Source organism: Gossypium arboreum, chromosome 12 (assembly GCF_025698485.1).
Source record: "Gossypium arboreum isolate Shixiya-1 chromosome 12, ASM2569848v2, whole genome shotgun sequence".
Classification (NCBI taxonomy): Eukaryota; Viridiplantae; Streptophyta; class Magnoliopsida; order Malvales; family Malvaceae; genus Gossypium; species Gossypium arboreum.
The window spans coordinates 21,721,644-21,746,922 of record NC_069081.1 but is presented as its reverse complement, the minus strand read 5'-3'; the positions used below and the strand labels follow the sequence as shown (position 1 = coordinate 21,746,922).

Here is a 25,279-nt window from a genome sequence, read left to right as displayed (position 1 = left end):
ACCCGAACGGGTGTTCCTTGAATGATCAAGCCTCCCGAAAAATATGTGTGCATTATGGATCTAACTCAGACAAGTAATCCAATTAGGGTTTGAATTTAGCCTGGACTGGTAATTCAGATCCGATCTTATTACGGGTGGTTGTCGTTATAAGGGATTTAGCCTGGACTGGTAATCCCGATATCACTTTATGAATTCATGATATGGGGCATTTAGCCTAGACTCGTAATCCTGCCATGAGATGTGAGGTTCGCAGGAGTGCATATATGTGAAATGATCATTCGTAAGAATTGACAGATAATGGGTATCCCATCGAGATTTCCTAGAAACTTAACGGGATTAATATGATCTATGTCAATAAGATGATGAATGATGAGCTCATCTACATAAATTACATGATGCTTTGTTACGTAACTAATTCATTGATTGAGTGTATGTGATAGGGAATCATTTCATAAGTGATGATTTCATGATTTAAATATTGATGTATGCTAATTACTCGGTAAGTTTACTTTCCGGTTATTCGAGCTTACTAAGCATGTAAATGCTTACCCCTCTCTTTTTCCCTGTCTCACAGAGCTCGAGGATTCGAAAGGATTGGAAGACAATTGGAGAGTCAACACACTATCAACTAGAGAAGCTTTGGTATAAAGACTTTGTTTGTTTTGTTCAATGGCATGTATAGTATTTTTGAGTATTTTGTTATATGTGCTATTTGATTTTCCAAATGAAGGCATGTAAGAATATGTTTATCTCTTTGTATATGGCCACGAAAATTGGCTTAATTGAAGTAGGCCATGACCTACGAATTTATGTATGGTTTTATTTACAAATGATGGGTCGTTACCAATTGGCAGTGAGTCACATGAACGAGCCAATTTCGGATGAATTAAAGTGACATGGGAACCCATAAACACTAAGTGGGAAATAACCTATCATGTATGAAACCAATGATATGAGGTTTCCATACATCTAGTTTAATCAAGATTATTTACAAGTGTATAATTGTGTTTTACTTTGAATTTGGTAACCACTAAGCACAAGTAGTAGAAATGGGTGACTAAAGGCTTGGAAAATAGCTTATTAAAGTCCACATGGTTAGACACACGGGCATGTGTCTAGGCCTTGTGTGACACACGGTTCCCTCCCCTGGGCGTGTGCTATGGCCGTGTGTCCCCTGCACTTAAAATTTTAGCTCAAAGTTGTACACGGGTAGGTCATACGGGCATGCACCATGGCCGTGTTAAAAAGACAGTGTCGTCCACGGGCAGGCAGCACGGGTGTGTGCCATGGCCGTGTTGATAAGTCAGTGTTGCCCATGGCTGAAGGGCATGGGCGTGGCCCAAGTCGCACGGGCGTGTAAGTCTACACAGACCACCTACACGGGCGTGTGACACTTTATGATAAGAAAAAAAAATTTCCTAAGGAGTCCAAGGTTTATCGAACGTACCCAAATTTTTCCCGCACTGCCTCTCGGTATGTTATAGGCCTCGAAGGCCTATATAAGGGACGAGTTTTTCATGTATGAAAAGCTTAAAATTTAAGTAAAACTTCGTGACCCAATTTGGTACGTTTCAAAATGTAAAGTCTTGGTAATGCCTCGAACCCTATCCCGGCGTTGGGTACGGGTGAGGGGTGTTACACATATTCCTCCATAAATCATCAAAACACAAACATCTCATGCTTGGGTAAATTTTTGAACATGAACCCTAGCTTGAAATATGGGTAGAAATAGAGAGAGCATGTTACGAGGATCTCAAAAATACAAAGAACATTAAAAACGGGGCTAGAAGTCACTTACTATTGAACTTGAAAAGTGAAAAAACCCTAGCTATATGTCCCTTGGAATTTCGGCAGCAAGAGGGAGAAGAATGGTTTATTTTTTCCTTTTTTTGATTTTATTACCAAATGACCAAAATACTCTTTCTTACTAAACTTCCAAAATTTTCCATGCATGTCCATTTTTGTTCAAAAATTTAGAAATTGGGAAAATTACTCTTTAAAACCTTCTAATTAATAATATAAAGAAATTTCATGCAAATTGCTTCTAGAATCCAAGTTTTGCAATTTATTCAATTTGGTCCCTAATTTCCAATTAGACACCTTACACATAGAATTTCTTCATGAAACTTTAACACATGCTTATTTTCATACCCTAGATCTCATAATGATTATAAAATAATTATTTTAACATTAGATTTGTGGTTCTGAAACCACTATTCCAACTAAGCCCTAATTCAGGATGTTACAATGATAAACAGTTACACACAAATCTAATTATTAGATGGCTTTTCAAATACATTCTTAGCAATGAAATATTTTAAGCCCACGAGAAAGGTTAGTGGAATTAAAATAGGGTAATTATTTAATAGACCACCTAGGGAGTTTTTTGGACTCCACAAGTGGGTTGAAGGTGTAATTGGTGTCACACTTATTTATATATTTAATTTTTTATTACACCCTATAAGACACTTATCACATTCTAAACTCATTTAGAGAGTCTAAAAACCTCCACAAGCGTGTATAAGATAAATTTCCATTAAAATGATGGGTTAGTATTTCGTTCACTGCCAATGGAGTTTTTTTAACTCCATAAACAGGATTTAGTACATAACATGTGTCTGTTTTAATTTTTTTTTTTAATATTCTCTTCAGCATTTCACCACAACTTGTGGAATTTTTGAACTCCACTAGCAATGGACCAAATAATTTCCTAAAATAATATCAAATTTTTTAAAATATAATTTTTTTATTACAACTTAAGGGATATATACATTTTAACCCAGTTTGTATTGTCCAAAAACTCCATTATAATATATCAATTAATATTTCATTTTTTGGACAGTTAAAAAGAGCTACATTGATTTAGGGCAGTGTTCGGTATTTGATGTTGAATTACGGGTATTTTGGATGGTCTGGTGCTCCTTTAAAAACAATGCTATAAAAAGGTAGTGATTCAATCTGACAGTTTGCACGTGGTCAAAGCTATCCAAGACAGTTCATCAATAGACTCAAATTCATCTCTGATTAGGCAGATTCAACAGATTTTGCAACATAAAAATCGTTGCCCCTTTAATGCATGTTTCTAGAGAAAAAAATCAAGTTGCTGATTGCATAACAAAAATGTCTTTTGTCAGAAACAAAACTTTACAGGCGTTTGATAATCCACCTAGAGAGATAATAGAAATCTTAAATTTTGATAAATTAGAAGGCAATTGTGGTCAAGTTAATTTAGTTTAATTCTTTATGTTTGCCTTCATAAAAAATAAAAAAAAAATAAAAAATTAAGTCGAGATGAAGACATTAGCTCACCATTTTAGCTTTTCGTTGTTAATATTTCTTTTTGGTGTATCAAATAAATTGAAGTAGGGTAAAAGGCACAAAGGTCTGAATTTTAATTCTAATTCTAACTAGAATTAGTAAAGATTTTTACGTGCAGTGAAACTCATATATTAGAAGCAATCAAATTTTGTTTTACGGAAAATATTTTTTTTTTGTTAATTTTTGAAAAATAACTTTACAATGTAAAATATTAAACTTAAGATTATCGTATTTCTTAATAAAGGGTAAAACATTTTACAAAACCCTTTCACCCGGGTTTTTTAGACAAAACAAAGAAACAAAGAAGTTTTTTTTTCTTTTTCTCAAAGTCTTCTCCCTGCTTCATGTCACTAAGCAAATAAGGTTACTTTTTTTTTTTTTTTTTCATTTTCCCATGCCAATTTCTTTTTTCATGTTTACCTCCTATGTTTCACCAAGAAGCTAAATTCAGGTAGTTCACCAAAATAACATTTTACATTCAAATCTCCATATCTTTTTCATGTTGTTTATTTTTTAACATTAATTTCATTATAGGTTCAACAATGTCGATGCTAATCAAGTCAAGGCTCAATTAACTTTCATGTTGTTTATTAATTTACTTAACTACTAATCAATTTCATTCTCTACATCAATTATGAAAAAATTATTAATATTGTATTTGTTTTATTGAAAATGACTTTAGAAAAATTACTAAACAATAAAAATAATTTATACATAATCATCTAAACTCTAAAAATATCAATTTTTTCAGAAAAGCAACACATTTTCTAAGAATCATATTCCTTAAAAAATTTTAGACCAGACCCTTAAACAAAACCAGCTATCACCACCTATTTCTTAGGGGCAATCCTTAAGCTATCAAACATTCTATGCTTTAGTTTCTCGGTCGCTCATACTCGATCCACCCCTTGTAAACACCATTATCGTATTCACCCTAAGAAACACAAATCTTCTTCGTGGCTTTCTTAGGGGCAACCCGTTAAGCTATATTATCACCCATTTGAGGGGACAATCCATAGATTCTTAAACACCCCCCCCCCCACCGGCCCAAAAGAAAACTGGTCTCAAATCTCCGTTATAGTCTTCTTTTTTTGATCGACCCATTAGTGTTCTAACAAAATCAATTTCTAAGCGAAAGACCACGGGAGCTCCGCCTGCAACTTTGATGAGAATCGTATAATTGTCGGTGGAAGCAGATGATCCCATTGTAAATCTGTCTTTTAATAGATCTAAAATAGTGCTAAATCCGTGTAAAAACTTAAAAAGTTAACATATAATATTAAGTAGCCATATATTATATATATTCAACTGCATAAAACAGAACCAAGCAAAAAGTACACGAGCAATGCCAAAATACAAATGAACCGGGTTCAACGATGGTTACCGGGATGTGGAAGTTTGGGAGATGATCATCCGACATTGAACCTTTTATCCCTGTGGATCATCCCTTGTAAAGTAGTATTAAATATCAATTTCTTCCACAGATTTGTATAAAAGCTTCATGCTATGAACATAATGGACTCAATGGACCATGACAATTTCAGACCAGTATTGCGCAACTCTACCATAAATTCTTTGCAGCTATATGTCTTCACACTTTTGATTGCCTGGAACAACTGCACCATTGCAGAGAAGCTCTCTTCCTTCATATCACATTGCATAGACTATCTCCCCACTACTATCAACATCAAGCTCCGATTCAGAATCAAGGTCATCCATGTCTTCATCATCAAGGTTGTCGACTATGTAATGGTTTAAGCCAGGGGCTCCAGCAGCTGGAATGGTGGCCTCAGCTATTATCTGCATGATTGTATCTGTGCTCTGCATAGGTTGATCAGGCTCCTCGAAGTGGCTACCCATTGTGTTTTCGTCCATCAGGTCAGCAGGGAGATTCTTCAAGAACCACTCGTGGTTTCTAATTTCAGGAATTGTAATTCTCTGTTACATAAAATAGTCCATCATCAGAATGGCTTAATCACTTCAGAATCATGGTAGTTTTCAAAAGTTACCACAAAATGCAAAAAGAAGGCCACTCCTCCTTCCCTTTCTTGGATGTTCATGTACCAAAATCAGAAGTTAGCTTTCAAAAATCAAGGAACAAAATTTCAAAGTTGAAGCAAGCAGAAATTACTCACAGCTGAAGGATCAGCAACAAATATCCTTGAAATCAGATGTTGACACTCAGGTGATATTTGGATGACATCAGGAATGGCATACTGGACACTAAGAATTCTCTGCATGAACCAATAAAATACATCAGCTAACACGTTTATTTGGGGAAAAAATAAGACTAATGAAATAACAAGATCCAATGATGTACTTGTATTGTTTTCCGAAAGTCTCTTGGCTCATCTGGATCCTCAAAAGGGTATGCTCCAACCAGCATGACATACAAGGTAACCCCGCATGACCAAACATCTGCAATCTGATGTCACACAACAGAGTCATCAACTCAATTTTACAAAGCTCACTTCCTAACATCAACGTGCAGAAAAGTACAATTTACTTGGCAAAAAGACTAATAACAGAGAGTTGGTTATCTCTGGTGATTTTTATGCGTCCTCAAGTACCAGTAATTTATCTATTCTTCAAGATCTTGTGTCAAAAGTTGCAAATATCTGCCTTGTATTAAGATGTCCGATAAGACATATGAATCATTAAGACATTTATAAAGAAAAGTGCATCCGAAATGCCTGTTCCTATTCATCAAGATATAAATTCATACACGGGCTTAACTCTCCAGTCACAGCTGGCCATATTATATTCACATGCTCGTGCCATCCCTAACTAGTCAAAAAGGTTCAAGTAACCCACGCCTAACCATCAGCACTTAACCAATAAGGTTTAAAACCATTCATTCGACAAGACTCAACCAGTTCTAGCAACAAATCCCCATATTATGCATAAGCTGACCAATGATTTAGCATTCCAAGCATCTTAGTTAAGGACTGCCTTGGCAGGAGGGGATCATTCATAGGCAGCATTTCTAGCAACTACCATCTTACACATGCTATGAATGGTAAACTAAAGTTTAGATCAACTAACAGGTGAAAAACCATCAATTTGATGTCATTTTCACCCAAACACACAACTAGAACGCCATGACCAGCCCATTGAAAATCTACTACTTAAGTCTTAACCAGGAATTGCCAGTGAATGGTAAACTGACATTCTAAACCAATCTGAACATCTCATAAATATACCTTGCCATCATATTCTTTCCTTAGGAGTACTTCAGGAGCAATGTATGCAGGAGTTCCAACCGTGGATTTTGGTTGCGAATGAAGAACTGAAGACTGAGAAGAAGAACAAAAATCAAACACATAAACATGAAAATGATCTTCAATAACCATAAAGATAATCAGAAAAAAAAAAAGAAAAAAAAGGAAATAATTCTTAACAAATAACAAGCTATTCCATCAAATATAATAAGTAGTACCATTTCCAGGACAGAATCAAATGAGCTCAACATTTTTTTTAAAACAATGAATCCATGACACAATATAGAATAAATACCACATCACCAAAGATAGTTCATAAAGTACCATATTATACAAAGTATAAGCGTAACCTCATCGAATGATAAGATAACAACAAAGGACTATACCTTCGAGTACCCAAAATCACATATCTTAAGCCGAGGAGCTGGACTTCCATCTAGCAAAGTGTTTTCCAACTTTAAATCACGGTGGCATACTTGCTTCACCAAGTAAAACAAACCAAAAACAAAATAACCTATCAGGTTACACGTAATACAATTCAAGGCATAGACAAATGGATAAATTCTAACTACCATCGCATGGCAATAACTAACGCCGGATATAAGCTGTTGGAAGAAGAACCGAGCCTGCACCAAAATAACGGAAATATACAAGTTAAAGACAAAACAAAAGGGGGACATAAAATTGAATGCAAAATATAATAAAATAAACCTCGTCCTCATTGAACCGACCCGCAGCACAAATCCGCTCGAAAAGCTCTCCTCCGGAGGCATACTCCATTACAATGGCAAGATGAGTAGGTGTTAAAATAACCTAAAGTATCAATGTCTTATAGTTAGTTCATCAAACACTACCTTAATTTTTACAAAAAAAATATTATAAATAACAGTAAACTGAATCAAGAACTAACGTTACCTCTTTAAATCTAACAATATTCGGATGCCTCAATGATCTATGATTAATAATTTCTCTTTGAACATTTTCATCTATCTGTAAAACGACAAGGTAGCACAAAATTAATGCCAAAATTACAAATTAAAAGGAAAAAAAAAGAAGAAGAAGAAGTTAGTGAAGTAGTTGAGCTTTGAGAAAACAGAAAAGTCGGTATCTTCTTTTATTTTTTGGATTGATAATTAATTATTATACTACCAAATAAAACATTTCCGAAATTAACAAAATTAATATAACTCCCGACAATAAATTGCAACAAGTTAGGAACAAAAAAGAAGAAGAGAGAAAACATTATCTTCAATAAATATCGTAATAATCGAAATGAGCATATTTCCATAAATAGACCAAAAGCACAGGGAAAAAGGAAAAGGAAAGAGATCATTGTTTTTTGAAATAAGAAGCTAAACCTTACGGCCTCTTTCGATGTACTTGACAGCGACGAGCTCCTTGGTAACCTTATCTCTCATAAGTCGGGCAACTCCGAAATTACCCGATCCGATATCTCTAACGAAATCGTAACGGTCACTGTCGTGCATAATCGGCATATCCATAGCCGGTCCGACCGTCAAGTCTGCTCGATCCATTTTTGTCTCTCTTTTTTTCAGTTTCCGATTCTACCCCCTTCAAAGAAAGAAGAACTCAGGACCACATCACCGGACTCAGTGGCTTCTTGGACGAATCACTGAGTTAAACGAGTCCGTTAATAATAACAACAACAAGAAGAAGAAGGGAAGGAAAGGCTATTAGTTGATTGGAGATTGATAAGAGTGGTTCATGGAGGAGCGGAGCTTTTGGGGAAGAGGAAGAGGGGATAATGCCAAGGAAATATCTGGTAGAAGCAGAGGAGGATAAGAGGAGTACGGCGTCGTTTGGAGGTTGTTGCGTAGTGGGTAACCAATAGAATTGGCTTCTTTTTATGGTTGTCTTATTATTTGTGGATTAGTTTTTATTATTGTTTTCTTATATATTCAGAAATTGTCGAATAAGAAAATAGAATGACTTAAATGTCCTTTATTTGGATAATATTTTAAAGCAGAGTGAGTCACGTGATTTTGCAAAATGCTAAGACAATTTTTATTCGGTATTATGCTGTCTTTTATCTGTAAAAACTGATCGGACGGTTTTGGCTTTATTATTGTCCAAATTAACACGCAACCATCTCATTTTTTATGATTATCTTTTTGCCTTCTGTTTTTCTAGAAACTGCTCTCTCTCTCTCCCTCTTTTTTGTTTAAAATAGATTTTAATTTTTTAAAAAAAATACCATCTATAATAATATTGAAATTAGATTGCGTTTTTAATTGATGAAATTGAAAAGCATGTGAGAGCATGAGAGTTAGCGTGCAGAGCACGCAAAGGATAATTCCCTGAAAAGGATGTTTTGGTAAAATCAGGTGGAATAGATTGTCCCCATTCGTGGGCAAAACGGCCTTGGGAACAAAGGAAAGTTTCAGACTTCCAAGCAGTATTTTTCCAAGTAAAGAAAACTGGCATATGATAAGAATAGATTCCATGAGCACAATGAATAACTATGTCAAACACATTTATAATCTATAATTTATCAAACTCTCCATTATATTATTAAATTCCCAATTAAAATTAAAAATATTTTATGAAAGTAGATTTATTCCTCATATATTTGAATTAAATTTAAATTTTAGAGTCAATATTCTTTAAAGGATTTTTTAAATATTTCTTCCGCTTGAACACGATTTAATTTAAACTGTAAAATAAAATAGACTTTGTATTCATATTAATTTATACTTATTATTTCATATTAATTATTACTTAATTAACTTTACAATTGTATACCTATTATTTTATATTAATTATTATTTAATTAATTTTATAATTGTATATTAATTAAAATTGAGATTTAACACTTCAACTAGATACATTGGTATCAAAATAATTCTAGTAATAATGAACAAGTTCACACAAAAGAAAAAAAAACCTTCTATTTTTATTATTTGATAGTTAAAACCACTTACTTTGCACAATTGTGAATATTTTCACTTTTCTTGAAATATTATGCTTATCAACTAAAATTATTTAATTAATTAATTTTACAATTATATACCTAAATTTACAACTGTTTATCAATTAAAATTAAGATTTAGCACTCAATCTAGTATAAAAAAATTTATATTTTATAGGTTCGCACAAGTTTCCATTATTATTAGTTGATATATCCCACTTCTATTTTTATTTGATTTTCTTTTTGCCTAAAATTATTATTTGATATTTAATAACAGTTGTGAATATTTTTCATTTTTTGAAATATTATTGCTTATCAATTAATAATTATTTATATTAATGTAAAATGGAGCTTGTTAACATTAGTAAGTTAGACATATTTTTAAAATAATAAAATATTAAAATAATAATTCTTTAATGAGGAAATATTGAATCATAATTAAATGATAACGGTACCTAGTAGAGATAATATATATATATATATATATATATATCTTAATGTATAGTAAAATAATAGTACTGTTATGTTTTTATTTTAAATATAGTATGTTGATGCACAACTGGGGATGTGCCTTGCAATGTGGTTTCAAGTGTTGGCACATCTCTTTCCTTATCTTGAAGGTAACATGTGCACTATTATGAAAAGTTGCTAGTTTTGGTATGGTGTTTTAATATTACCTTTTTAAGCGATAAAATTATGAAAATTTATCTATCGTCTTTAGAAGATAATTATCCTTAAACAAATATAAAAGAAAGTTATATATTAGAAACTTATAATCGATCAAGGCAATGGAACTCGTCACTAAGAGTCTTATTCCAACAAGACTTCTTTGGCTGATAAAGTATGGCTATTTCAACTAAATTATTTGAAGAAAATATATTAGCTTACTTTGTTGGTAACGAAAAAGTTGGAATATCAACAAGGAAAGAGATAATTTGAAGCATTTCCTAGTTATTTGTTACGCATATGGTGATCAATTTTGTCACACCCTAAAATGTTAAGTTTAAGTTGGAATGGTGATTTGGGTATTAAATTGAAAAGCTTACAAATTGAGCGGATTTTAGTGGGAATAAGAGGAATTGGCGAATTGGTTGTGGAAAGGATATATTTCAACCATAGTTTGGTTACATTTGAACTAGAAAGTTTATTAGCGGAAAACATGATGACTATGGACGTGTACCCTTGACTGTTGAATTTGAGATCGGTGAAGGAAGTGCAAAAGTATTATATAAGGAAGATATGTTGCTCTACTAGCTATTCCTTCATTTCTTTTTTATCCTCCTTCATCTTTTTCTCTAGTCTGTTCTAGAAAAAGGAAAGATTAAGGAGCGGTCTGCATGGGGGAAAGAAGTTAAAGTTTGTGCATAAGAAACTGATAATTTATCAAGCTAATAAGCTTCCTAACTTTTTTGTGTTCATGGATTTAAAAAAAAGGAAAGAAAGTTAAGGATTTCAGTTATCCATCGATTTTGTTATGTTATAGGTAAAGGTTACATATCATCTTTTAAATGACCTCTACATGCAAACAAGTTATGGTTCTTATTATGATGAATTATCTTTGTTGGAAATTTTGAAATGGTTGTTATGTTTTGTAATATGGAGGCTCGGGTAGTAAAGAAAAAGCTAAGTAGATGGTTTTGGTGTCAACTTCCAGGTGAGTTCTAGAACTTAGAACTTAAATGGTTGTTCGTTTACCTTCAGTATCATGTGCTAAGTAGGTTTGACTGAATGCTATAAATGATGACCTGTTCTACGGCTGAATGATGTTATATCGTGATGCATGTTGTGTAGATATGAAAATGCATAATTGGCCGTAAGTTTATCCATGTTGAATTATTGAAATATTTGACGTAATATGTGTCATGCATGAATAGTATTTGTTGAATGCATGTTTATGAATTATGCAGAATTGTAGAGGGTTTTCGAAGTGTGATTGAGATGGAAAATGGAAGATGAAGAAGGGAATATGATATGTGATTTGCCTCTGGTGTGGTATGTAAATGCAAACTGAGATTGGCGAATGACCTCGGCCTTGTGGGGGAACACTTATGTGTTGAAATTAACAAGTAGGATTTATGGAGGTTCAGGTGGACTATACATAAAATGAATATTAATTATTTTTGGCTTTGCGGAGGTTTGGACAAACTGTACGGAGAAAGGCACACACCAGTATATGAAAGCCCTTTTATGAGATGTATGAGAGCCCTTAATGGGATGTATGAGAGCCTTTTTTATGAGACATATGAGAACCCTTTATAGGACGTATGAGAGCTCTTTATGAGACGTATTAGAGCTCTTATGGGTGGCAAAGGACTCTACAGAGTCAGAGGCTTTACACCGTATGAATGAATACAAAACCATGGCCATGGAAAGATACAGGGAGGTTCGGAAAATAGATTGTGTTCATGGATCCGCCAAGACTTGCCTAAATGGCAAAATTCAGTAAAGGCTCACGAGATAGAATCAATTATGTGAATATGTCTATATATATATATGTTCACATCTACGTTTTTGCAAATATGGGGATCCGCTTAATAAGTCCACCAAGATTGGGTTCATTCTCTTGTAATCTATTACTATGTGTGAAACCAAAAGTACGAGCTATCTGTCTATGTAAGTTCGTATATAAAAGATATGACAGTCCTTCAAGACTATTTTATATATGATTCCTCAAATAAGGGATTAGCTCTTAAGAATTTGCCTAGATGTTATCTATTTTTGAGAGAAGATCACTATGAATGCGGTAGCTGTTATTGCGAGACAGAGGCAGGATAAGTGTTAGAACCCAATTTAGGTGAAATCGGAATGGTGGTTTCAGGACCACAAATTCGAGCTGAAAATAAAATTTATTTTAATTTTATTTTATGGTCCATAATATGATAGAAATGTCATGTGAAAATTTTGATAAGAAAATGTTATCGATTATGTGTTTAATTACGGGAAGGACTAAATAGCATAAAATTCAAAAGTTGAATTCTAGTAGCTAGAACAATCAAATAACTATGGAATTCAAAACTTATGGTCCTTATATGGTAATTAGACCATTAATAAAAAGTTAGTAGATATTTTTGGATGATTCATCCTTGATTATAGACTTGTACACCTTGAGTGTACTACTACTAGTGTGACCTTAATGTTTCGAATGACATGAGTAAAGTTCTGACATGAAATAATCTGAACTCGAGATGAACTATTATGAAATTATACTTGTAATATAAAGAGATGATTTATACATGTTAAATGAATACATGTTGTGGAAAGCACATGTGCATGGAAACTTGATTATTGTTGAGCCCATATATGTTTTGATGTTATTATGGAATATATGACTAACAAGGGCAATGAGGATGTGTGTAGGCCTTGAGGTCAAATTGATTGAATATGCCTTACATAGTTACCTCAAAATAGAATGAATGGTAAGTTAAGTGCCATGTTATACGAACTTACTAAGCATTTTATGCTTACTTAGTTTTATTTCCCTATTTTAGAGTAAATCGGAAGCTCACTGGATTGGAAGCTTAGCGAAGATCACTCACACTATCCATCGGCCCATGTCGGTACAATATGGTAAAGAAATTATAGTTACAATGACATGTATAGGTTATATTGGTCATATTGGCATGTGAATGTAAATGATTATTGTAATCTAGCCATTGGAATGGCTAGTGATGGTTATGTTTTGGTACATGTATATATATGTATTTAAGTTTATTTTATGGAGATAACATAAGTGTTTATTATTGATTGATTGAGAAAGGTTAAATGAGTATGTTTATAAAATGTGAGATTTAAGTATGAATGCATGTAACAATATATCATGATTAGATGTTATAAATTGCTTGAATTCAATGCTTGGTGTAACAGCCCGATTTAGACCTTAATTGGAACGGTGGTTTCGGGACCACGAATCCGAGTCAGAAAATAATTTTTAAATTATTTTTGTGTTTATTTTATGTGAATTTATATCTGTGAAATTTTCGTGATTTAATTTTGTCGTTTAGGTGTCTGATTAAATAAAAGGACTTAATCGCATAAATTAAAAACTTGATAGTTTAAAGCATGAGGGCCAAATTGTTAGTGGCTTTCTAAGTTGGGACATTTATGTTGTAAATACCCCATTAATAAGTAAGTGGGATGGCATAAGATATAAGTTACATGGTTTTTCTATTATATTAGTAAAGATATATAAGTAAATTAAATATTATATTATAAATGTTATATTATAATATAAAACATAAAATAAACAAAGCCATATTTGAGTGTTCATATGTTCTTGGTAGCCGAAACTAAACAAAATAAAAATAAAAGAAAGCAAGCTAGGGTTCGGTCAATATTCAAGCCCATACAAGATCAAGAACTAAAGAAATCGGATTTGGATCGGGGAAAAACAAAAGTTGTCTACTAGCCGCCCGATTATCGTCCGAGGTAAGTTTATAAGCAAATAGACGTGTGTATTTAGTAATTAAATGTCAATTTTATATGCTGTTATGAAATGTAGAATTTTTAATATGTTATGGCCGAAAATGATTAAATTTGACTACTACACTTCCGAGTTCGATTCGACTGAGTTACAACATCCGAAAGTCCCGTATGAACCTTAGGAATAGTTAGGATACATGTGTCATGACATAGGATTCCGATATATGTGTGCGAGTAAGACCATGGCATCGTTATATGATTCCAATATGAGTTTACGAGTAAGACCCTGTTCGGGACAATGGCATCGATATGTGACTACATGTAAGACCAAGTCTGGGACGTTGGCATTGTATGACTTGTGTGATTATCCGAGTGTCCTATCCAATTCTGAATGGTTCATTGGGCAAAGGTAAGTTGGATACGAGTGTGTATTACGAGTTAAACGGCCAGGTATGAATTAGTTTGTTGGTTTTTAATGATAATATAAGTTTATACTTAATAAATTGTTTGTTCATGTGAAGTTGATATTAATAAATTTAAGTGCTATTGGTATGTGAATTCGGCTTTGTGATTTTAAAAGTTGGCCATCAAGAAATAATTCATAATTAGATGCAAGTGTGTGACTATATATATATATATATAAATGGCCTTGTTGGTGATATACTTATATGTATAAATATTTATGCGATATTATATTGTAATTTACTAGCTTATGTAAAAGTATATGCAGGTTTGATTATAATATAATTAGTTTTTTTTCGAAAGTTGTAAGATAATAAGACAATTTGGCCTTTTGACCATTCGACCTAGTTAATGTCCAGGTGCGAATGTATACATGGAGATTTATATATAGGTTGTAGGTCGAGATTAAATGGTATATAGTTTTTATTTACAATGTATTAGCCTAATTGAGTGGAACACTTTGTTAGGTCAATTATTTGCTTATGACTTGCTAAGCTATAATAGCTTACCGTGTGTATATTTGTTTCTATTTTTTTTTAGATTTTGGAAATCAAGTTATCAGCTCGGGGATCGTCAGCGAGGCTCATCACACTATCTACTATTTTGGGTACCTTTATAAATTAAATGCAAATTATAGCATGTATAGGCTAAAGTGTGCTTAACTTGATGAATTTTGGTTTTGTATAAAAACCATGCAAAAATGGCTAAATTATTATTATATTAATGATCGTTATGATAGGTAAGACTTATATTAATCTTGGTTACTAAGTGGTGTGCCTTGAATGCATAATGTTTGTGATGAGCACTATATGTTTTGATAATGGCTTGCAGATTATGCTAAAAATTCTTAGTCAAATGTTTAATGAGTCTATCTATTGATAATTTATGATGGAAGTTTGGGTGCATATATGATTTTTAGACAGTAAGGTTCGGCCTTGAATGAGTATAGATAAAACGTATGTATGGTATGTTCATTATCATGTGATGGAAAATATAAGATGTGACATTGTTTTAATGTTAGGTGTTTATATTCTAATTTTATTAGCTTAATTAATAATGATAAATACTGCATGTGGTTCATGATTTAAGCTGTCAACCATTTGATATATTTTGGATACTTTAATATCAAGTGTGGCTTTGGCTTTTTGGGTATATGCCTACCTTGCATGAGCATAAGATGATTATGTTACATAAATACATGTATGCTAAGTTTTGAATTGAATCTATATACAGGACGTAATTATAATATATAATAGACTTGTCTTGATTATATGTACATTCGGTCATGTAGCCTATTATGAATGACATTGGATTAATATAAATTATAAAATATTAGGTAAAAAGAAAAGCATATGCAAGTCACAATTTTAATGCTCATTTATACAATAAGTTAATACATGCGTACATGCATTTGGCCTTACATGTTAATTAAGTTTTCATGAGCTTGGTACCGGAGAAGTATTACTAATTATCTATGTCTAATACTTATATGCTAATGGTTATATAAACTTGTTAAATAAGTGTAAATAATGAATGCGTGTATATATATATATATATATATATATATGATAGCCAGTCAAACCAAGGGATGAAGTAAGTTGACTTATTATCAAATGCTTGCTATTAACAATATTAATATGTAAAATATATGTCGTTCATAAAAATTTCCATGTTAATGCCGTATTTACAGAATTGTTGATGCATTATAATTTAATATAGTTACCTGTAAACATTATGCCTAATTTTTATCAATAATATGAAATGTTCAAATTAAAAGTTCCGTTAGCTTACGTTTTAAATCTTAATGAATTTTTCGAAACATATTCTTGTGATTATTTAAATGTTTATTCAATTGTTCGAAATTGTGTTTTATTCTGTAATGCCCTTATGACCCAATTCCGGTGACGGATACGGGTTAGGGGTGTTACACTTGGATTGGTAGATATTTGGATGTAAGTTTAGTGCAGGAATTTAGTATGATTTTGGGTGAGAAATGAAGCTAGGAATGGCTTTATTTTGTCCAAACGGCCTTGTACATGGGCGTGTGGTTAGGCCGTGTGTCCCCTGCACCTTAAATTCGAAAAAACATAATGCTCAAAATTGAGCACACGAGCAAAGACATGAGCGTGTGTCTCTATAACACCCCTTACCCTTATTCAACGCTGGAACATGGTACGAGGCATTACCAGACTTAAAAATAAACAAATATACAAAACGAGACATAAATTTCCATCCAAATTTAAAACTTTTCATATACAGACATATCATCCCTAAAATGAGCCTATGAGGCCCAAAACATGGATTGGGAGTGGTTTAGGACTAAACCGAGAACTTTGGAAAATTTCACAACACTTAGAAAAATTTTCATGATTTCAGAGCCACATGCCCGTGTGGCTTGGGACATGTTCGTGTGGGCAGGCCGTGTGGTCACACACGCCCGTGTCCCTAACCCGTGTAACTCTCCGTTTGTCACCCAAGAACAAATTGAAGTCACACGTCCAAGTCACATGCCCGTGTGCTAGGCCGTGTGGTCAATTTAAAAATTATGATTTTTCATAAAATAGGTGCAAACTTCACACGCCTAAGGCACATGCCCATGCCTGAGGTCGTGTCATCCAGACGGCTGAGACACATGCTCGTGTCTCTGCCCGTGTACTTACTACTGAGCATTTTGTTTTGCAACAATTAAGGTGCAGGGGACACACGACTGGTACACACGCCTATAGGGTAAGCCGTGTGTCACGCACGGTCTAGACACACGCCCGTGTGGACAAAAACAAGGCTATTTTCCAAGCCATATTGTCACCTTTCCATACACAAACCTACATAACAAAACATAGCACTATTTCAAGTATATACATTCAACCAAATCAGCCACAACCAAGGCATCAATACCTTATTCACATGCTATCATTGATCATACACAAACATCACATATATCTCAACTCCAATCAAGCAAATTTCCACATCCATGAAAACATCATCATATGCATATATATATATATATACTCAAACCAATATTGGCCACATTCAATGGCCATTTACAAAATGAATTATCATTCAACATAAGCTAACACATTTGGCCAAATAAATTATGACACTTAACAAAATGACCAAGTCCCTATACATGCCATAATTTGATCGCGTGATTCGTAACAAGTAATAAATATTTATAATGAAGATCAAACCTAGACTAACTATTATCACGACGAAAAGGTAAGCGCACCTATCGAACAATAGTATAGTAACGGCAAGACCGGGATATCGTACCCAAGGGAACCAAAAATACTAGAAATAACTATCTTTTTATTATCTAGCCTAGGAATAAAAGGGTTTGTTTTAATTAACTAATTGTTTAAACTAATTAACTAATTTAATTAAAGCAAAGAGAAAATTTTGAAAAAGACTTGAAGAAAAGAAATTGATAAAGACGACACCCAATGAGGAATCCACCTAGATTTCACTTGTTATCTGACTCTGAACCGGACGATTTGTTCACTTGACTTGATCCGTGAGACTCCCTAACCTATGTTATTATCCCTTTTGAGACTAATAACGTCTAACCCTCAGTTGAATTAATCGAAATTTCTTTCTTAATTAAAACCCCTAGGGAAGCAGTAAATCACTCTATGGACTCCCACATTAGGTTTCACCCTAATCCGGCAAAATCTCGTAACCCTATTTCTAGGCGTTCGATCAACTCTGCTTAATTATGCCAAATCTACTCTTAGGCAGGGTCTATTCCTCCTCTGCATAAGCACATCAAATCATGAATTAATACCCGGAATATTAACTCAAGCATTAAGAACACATAATTAAGAAGAAATCAAGTATTTATCATGCAGTTCAGATAATAATAACAAGATCCATCATAGGTTTTATCCCTCTTAGGTATCTAAGGGGTTTAGTTCATAATAAAATAGGAGTACATCTCAAAAGTATGAAAATAACAAAACATAAAGAAAACTCTAAAACCCTTGAAGGAATTCTGAGAGAGATCTTCAGTCTTAGAGTAGCTCATGCTTTTGATATGGATCATCTGGCTTTCTTCAAGTAATTCCTGGCGTGTGGTTCTGTATTCCAGAAAAGTTCTGGAAAGAGTGGCCCCCTTCTAGGTCACACTTAGGGTGTTTATATAGGCTTTGAATTGGCTTTCTTCCTCCTTAAGTACCCTTTTTCGTGTAAAATAAAACTCTTTGAAAAAGGGACACGCCCGTGTGCCAGGGCCGTTTGACGTGATTACCAGGCCGTGTTCGTTCCGTTGAATTGCACACGGCCATATGGGTTCAATGGCCAAGCCGTGTGAATCGTGAAAACCTTGGTCGATACCCTCGAAGGACACGGGCATGTGATATGCTCGTGTGGTAAGGCTTAGGCCATGTCATCTTCTCGATTTTATACTTCTTTTCTCTTTTTAGCTCGTTTTTGGCTCCTTTCGACTCTTGGTGCTCTCTTGAGTACAAGACATGAAATAACTGGATTAAGAGCACCAAAATCCACAAATCTACTAATAAACATCCATAAATATGCTAAGTATTTGGGGTATAGATATGTATAATTTGGCGTTTATCATAACTCAAAATGTTAAAATCATTGGTACCCAAAATAATAAGTTGATAGTGTGACTGGATCTCCGAAAATCTCCGATCCCTGAGCTGACTTGGTGACACTGTAAGACAAGGGAAAAGAAAAATAGAGTAAGCTTTAAAGCTTAGTAAGTTCCCATGCAAATAATAAACATTAAAAACTCACATTTAACATACAATTAACTTGAAGTAAATTTACATGAATGTCATTGTAAATCTCATAATCAAACTTAATCAACCACAACCTTACCGAAGGATTCATCACATATCGAGCTCATTAAGCATGAGTTTTAAGTACATACCTATACCGATTTACAACATACCATAATCTTTCACAACTTTGATATTCTCATTGCATTTCCCGTTGAACCACTTGGAATACTAAAGGATACTCGGGTATCTCACACGCATAGTACTACACCAATGCCATATCCCAGATATGGTCTTACATGAGATCTCGTATCGATGCCAATAGCCCAGTTATGGTCTTACTCAAAATGTTATTTCGATGCCATATCTTAGATATGGTTTTACACGAAGTCTCCTAATGATGCCATATCCTAGATATTGTTTTACACATAGCTTTAGTAACCCTAATGTCATGACATTTGTATCCTATCAATTCCTAAGGTTCAACCAGGATTTCACGCTTATTGTAACTTTGTCGATTACCTCCATGAGTCAATCACAATCATAAAATAATAACACATTTAAAACATAATTAAAATAGTGCATTATTTACATAAGAACTTACCTCGGTACAAAAATAGTAAGAAATTGACCTAATCGTCAAATACTTTGTTTTTCCCCTGATCTAGGTTCGAACCTCGTTTCTCTTGATCTATAATACCAAATTTAACTCATTTATTAATCACATTACTCAATTCAGTCCAAAACTTACATTATGGAAAAATTATATTTTTAGCCCTAAACTTTAACATATTTACATTTTAGTCCCTAGGCTCATAAAATGAAATCTATTCAATTTCATGAAGACTAGAGTCTAGCTGTAACTCTTTCATGCTTATAATAGCTCATATTTTCCATTTAATTACACTTTTATACATATTTTGAAATCTTTTTACAAATAGGTCCTTTTGACATTTTCATCAAAAATCACCTAGCAAAAGTTGTTTATCTAACATTCAAACTTGCATAATCTACCACTAGACATCAAAATTGACCAATATCTAACATGGGTCAAATCCTAGACCTCAATCATCTCTCAAATTAATGGTAGAAATAGATAGATCGAGTGATGACGACTTTAAAAATGTAAAGAGTATTAAAAACGGGGTAAGAACGGACTTACAATCAAGCTTAAAAAGTGGCAAAACCCTAGCTATGTCCTCCTTGCAAATTTCAGCCAAGCATGAAGAAGATGGACTAAATTTTGGCTTGATTTTTGGTTTTTAATTCATTTAATTACCAAATGAAAAAAATGCCCTTTTCTCAAAACACTAAAATTCTCTTACCTCATGTCTATTTTTTTCCAACTTAAAGTAAAATGTTCTAATTACTATCTAAGGACCTTCAAATTAAAATTTCATAACAATTTGACACCTCTAGCATGTAGAACTCAACTTTTGCACTCTTTATAATTTAGTCCTTTTTGCTAAATTGAGTGCTCAAACGTCAAAATTTTCGAAAGAGATTTTCACGAAATCATTCCAAAAACTATAAACAATGAAAATTTAATAAAAATAAGTTTTTCTACGTTGGATTCATGGTCCCAAAACTAATTTTTCAACTAGGCCCAAAATCAGCTGTTACAACTCTCCCCTTTTAGGGATTTTCGTCCCCAACAATCTTACCAAAAAATAAGTTCGAGTACTATTTTCTAATGGCCTCATCGGGTTCCCACGTAACCTCTTCGACCCTATTGCATTCCATAAAACTTTCACTAGGGCTATACTTTTACTTCTCAACTGTTTAACTTCCCGAGCTAAGATCTTGATCGATTCTTCACCATATGTCATATCCGGTCGAATCTCAATCTTTGATAGAGAAATTACATGTGAAGGATCAAAACGATATCGTCGCAACATCAACACATGAAACACATTATGAATCCTTTCCAATATCGGTAAAGCTAACTGATATGCTACTAGCCCTATTCTTTCAATAACCTCATACGACCTAATGAAACATGGACTCAACTTGCCTTTACGGCCAATTCTCTAAATCTTCTTCCATGGTGATACTTTCAAAAATAATTTATCACCAACCTAAAACTCAATCTCTTTTCTTTTCAAATCCACATACGACTTCTGTCGATCTAAAGCTGCTTTCAAGTAATCACAGATTACCCTTACTTTTTCTTCAGTTTCCCTAACCAAGTCAACCTTGTGAACCTGTTTCTCACTAAGCTTGGTACAATACAAAGGTGTTCGGCACTTGCGGCCATACAATTCCTTATTAAGCGCCATCTTTATACTCGATTGAAAACTGTTATTATAGGCAAATTCAACCAACAATAGATATTTTTACCAACTACCCTCGAATTCTAAAACACAACATCGGAGTATATCTTTGAGAATCTGAATTTTTCTTTCAGAATGACCATTGGTTTGTAAGTGAAATGCAGTACTAAAGTTCAACTTTGTACCTAAAGCCTCTTGTAACTTCTTCCAAAATCTCGAAGTGAACCTCGGGTCTCTATCCGAGATAATAGACATAGGCACTCTGTGCAATCTCACAATCTCAGAAATGTACAATTTGGCTAACGTATCAAGTGAATAATCAGTATGTACCGGTATAAAATAAGCCAATTTCGTCAATCTATCAATAACGACCCAAATAGCATCTTTCTTTTTCAGAGTTAAAGGCAAACCCACTACGAAGTCCATCGTAATTCTATCCTATTTCCACTCGAACACCATCACTAGATGAAGTAAGCCCGAAGACACTTGGTGTTCACCTTTCACTTGTTGACAAATCAAATTTCTCGAAACAAACTCTGAAATGTCTCATTTCATACCAGACCACCAATACAATTTCTTGAAATCATTATACATTTTCGTACTAATTGGATGGATAGATAAACAACTATTATGTGCTTCATGAAGAATTTTCTAAATAACTTCATCATTTTTCAGTACACAAATTCTATCTTGGAACATCAAACAATGATCAAATCTGATATGAAAATTTGAATCACTACTCGATTTACAATGAACTCTTTTGGCTTGTAAATTACTGTCACATTTCTGAGCTTCACAAATTTGTTGAAGAAACAATGGTCTAGCTCTCAACTCAGCTAGGATCGAACCGTTATCGGACAAATTCAATAGTGTATTCATCGCTTTCAAAGCAAACAAAGTCTTTCTACTTAACACATCGGCGACCACATTTGCCTTATCCAGGTGGTAATCAATTACTAGCTCATAATCCTTCAATAACTCAAGCCATCTCTGTTGCCGCAAGTTCAAATATTTCTAAGTCATCAAGTATTTTAAACTCTTATGATTAGAAAAGACATGACATTTTTCACCATACAAATAGTGTCTCCAAATTTTTAAAGTAAACACAATGGTGGCTAATTCCAAATCATGCGTTGGATAATTTTTCTCATGTGGTTTCAACTGTATTGAGGCATAAGCTATCACTTTGCCCTCTTGCATCAACACACATCCTAATCCATTCAGTGACGCTTCACTATAAATCACAAACTCTTTCCTCGGCTCAAGTTGTACTAAAACAGATGTCTTAGTTAATAATGCTTTCAACTTCTCGAAGTTTTGCTAACATTTTTCGGACCATTCAAATTTAAATCTTTTTGCAACAACTTGGTCATAGGAGTAGCAATCATCGAAAATCCTTTGACAAATCGTCGGTAATAACTGGCTAAGCCCAAAAGGCCTTTAACTTCGGATACATTCCTTAGCGGTTTCCAATCAACAATTGCTGAGATCTTACTTGGATCAACCCGAATACCATCACCTGAAATGATATATCCCAAAAATCCAACTTCTCAGAGCCAAAACTCACTTTTACTAAATTTAGCAAAAAACTACTTATCTCTCAAAGCCTACAATACAGTTCTTAAGTGCTTGGCATGATCGGACTCGTCTTGAGAATAAATTAGAATTTCATCAATAAACACAACCACAAACTTGTCAAATATGGTCAAAAAATTCTATTCATCAAGTTCATAAAGACAGCAGGTGCATTTGTTAATCTAAAAGGTGTAATAAGGAATTCATAGTGTCCATACCTTGTTCTGAAAGCGGTTTTTGGTACATCCAACTCTTTAACTCTCAACTGGTAGTAGCCAGATCTTAAATCAATCTTCGAGAATACCATTGCTCCTTTCAACTGATCGAACAAGTCATCTATCTTCGGTAAAGGATACTTGTTCTTTATAGTCACCTTGTTGTGTTGATGGTAGTCGATACAAAGCCTCATGTATCCGTCTTTCTTTTTTAAAAATAATACGGGAGCACCCCAGAGAGAAACTTTGTCTCGCAAAACCCTTATCCATTAGCTCTTACAACTGAGCTTTTAATTCTTTCAATTCAGTTGGAGCCATTCTATACAGAGCAATAGATATCGGCAAAGTCCTTGGTACTAAATCAATGCCAAACTCAACTTCTCTAATCGATGGTAACCCAGGCAAATCTTTTGGGAACACATCCAAATATTCACAAACTATCGACACTGATTCAATTTTCAATTCAGACACTTTTGTATTCAACACATAAGCAAGGTACATTTCACACCCTTTTCTTACATATCTTTGGGCAGACATCGAAGAAATCAGAACTGGTAACTCACCCAACTCATTTGAATCAATTCGAAGAATTTTACCATTTTTACATTTTAATTCAATAATCTTTCTTTTATAGTTCACTACGGTATCATGCAGTGCCAACCAATCCTTACCCAAAATAACATCGAATTCATCGAATGGCAACAACATTAAATCAGTCAAAAAACAGTGACCTCGAATCATCAAGGGACAATTCTTGCAAACTCTATCAACTAACACATGTTTGCCTAAAGGGTTTGACACTCTAACCACAAATTTAGTAAACTCAACAGGCAAGCTCTTACTAGTTAACAATTTCACTCAAACATAAGAATGGGTCGATCCAGGATCAATCAATGCAACTACATTAGTATTATATAGAGAAAAAGTACCAGTGATAACATCGGGAGATGTCACTTCTTCGCGAGCACAGATGGTAGAGGCTCTAATAGGCGCTCGAGCTTTGGATCTCACAGCAATATCTTTTGTCATAGCTTTACTACTAGCTCCATTTCTGGTATTCCTCGGTGGCCTACCCCTATTAGTAGTATTACTCGGCCTTGCACTCTAAAATTTTTCTTTTTCAGCCATTTTAGGAAAATCTCGGATAAAATGCTCTTGGAAGCCACACTTGAAACAAGCCCAGACATTCATTCTACACTCACTGGGATGACGTCCGCCACAATGTTGACATTCAGGTATGTTAGGCCTTATATTACCCACACTTGCCATTGAAGTGGCTTGAGATTTAAAACTTGAGTGTTGCTTCCTGCGGTCTCTGTAGGAATACCCAGTTGATGCATTCTAACGGGAATACGTTTCTTTAGATTTCTTTGAATGAGATGGAAATGATTTACTCATCGGACTTTTCCTCAAATTTTCAGCTTCACATTCAGCTTTCCTCTTTTCTTTGTTCAATTCTTCGGCCTTACAAGCCTGTTCAATCAATACTACAAATTCTTTCAGCTCTAAAATCTCAACTAACATACGAATATCCTCATTCAATCCATCCTCAAATCTCTTGCACATGATAGCCTCGATGGAAACACACTATCGAGCATATTTGCTAAGTGTGACAAATTCTCGCTCATATTCTGTTATTGACATTCGACCCTGTTTCAACTCAAGAAATTCCTTACATTTCTGATTGATGAATCGCTGACTAATATATTTCTTTCGGAACTCCTCTTGAAAGAATTCCCATGTAACCCTCTCTCTTGGTACCACCGATACCAGTGTATTCTACCAGTGATATGCAGAATCTCTCAAAAGTGGGAAGGCACACTTCAAACACTCATCCAATATGCAGGACAACTCATCAAATACCCTGATAGAGTTTTTGAGCCAAAACTCAGCTCTCTCGGGATCATCATCCACATTAGCTCTAAAATCTTCAGCCCCATACTTTCGAATCTTATCAACCAGAGGCTTGTTCATTCTTACAAATTCCATACCTTGTAGAGCTACAGGAACAGGTCATGGAATAGGTGGGGGAAGATGAGGTTGGGCATTTGAATTTGTTTCGAACAAACTCCGTATACCACTCATTCACCAATAGAGAAAGGCTTCCCTACCCCTTTCTCCCTAACTAATC

At 34.0% G+C, this 25,279-nt stretch overlaps 1 protein-coding gene across 2 annotated transcripts; it reads right to left on the bottom strand.

Annotated features, from left to right (window-relative positions):
- Positions 1-4,584: 4,584 nt before the first annotated feature.
- LOC108479520 (serine/threonine-protein kinase SRK2I) lies at positions 4,585-8,485 on the bottom strand. 2 transcript variants are annotated; one of them, XM_053022771.1, is made up of 10 exons: positions 7,898-8,485; positions 7,455-7,529; positions 7,251-7,352; positions 7,112-7,165; positions 6,926-7,018; positions 6,522-6,614; positions 5,639-5,743; positions 5,454-5,552; positions 5,328-5,365; positions 5,170-5,256 (listed from the first exon to the last, which is right to left on the bottom strand). In XM_053022771.1, coding segments are annotated over exons 1-10 (837 nt in total). In that variant the 5' UTR covers positions 8,075-8,485; the 3' UTR covers positions 5,170-5,255. The 2 variants fall into 2 exon arrangements, with proteins under 2 accessions (XP_017637669.1, XP_052878731.1); XM_017782180.2 differs by lacking the exon at positions 5,328-5,365 and having other exon boundaries at positions 4,585-5,256; positions 7,898-8,451.
- Between the last annotated feature and the right edge of the window lie 16,794 nt (positions 8,486-25,279).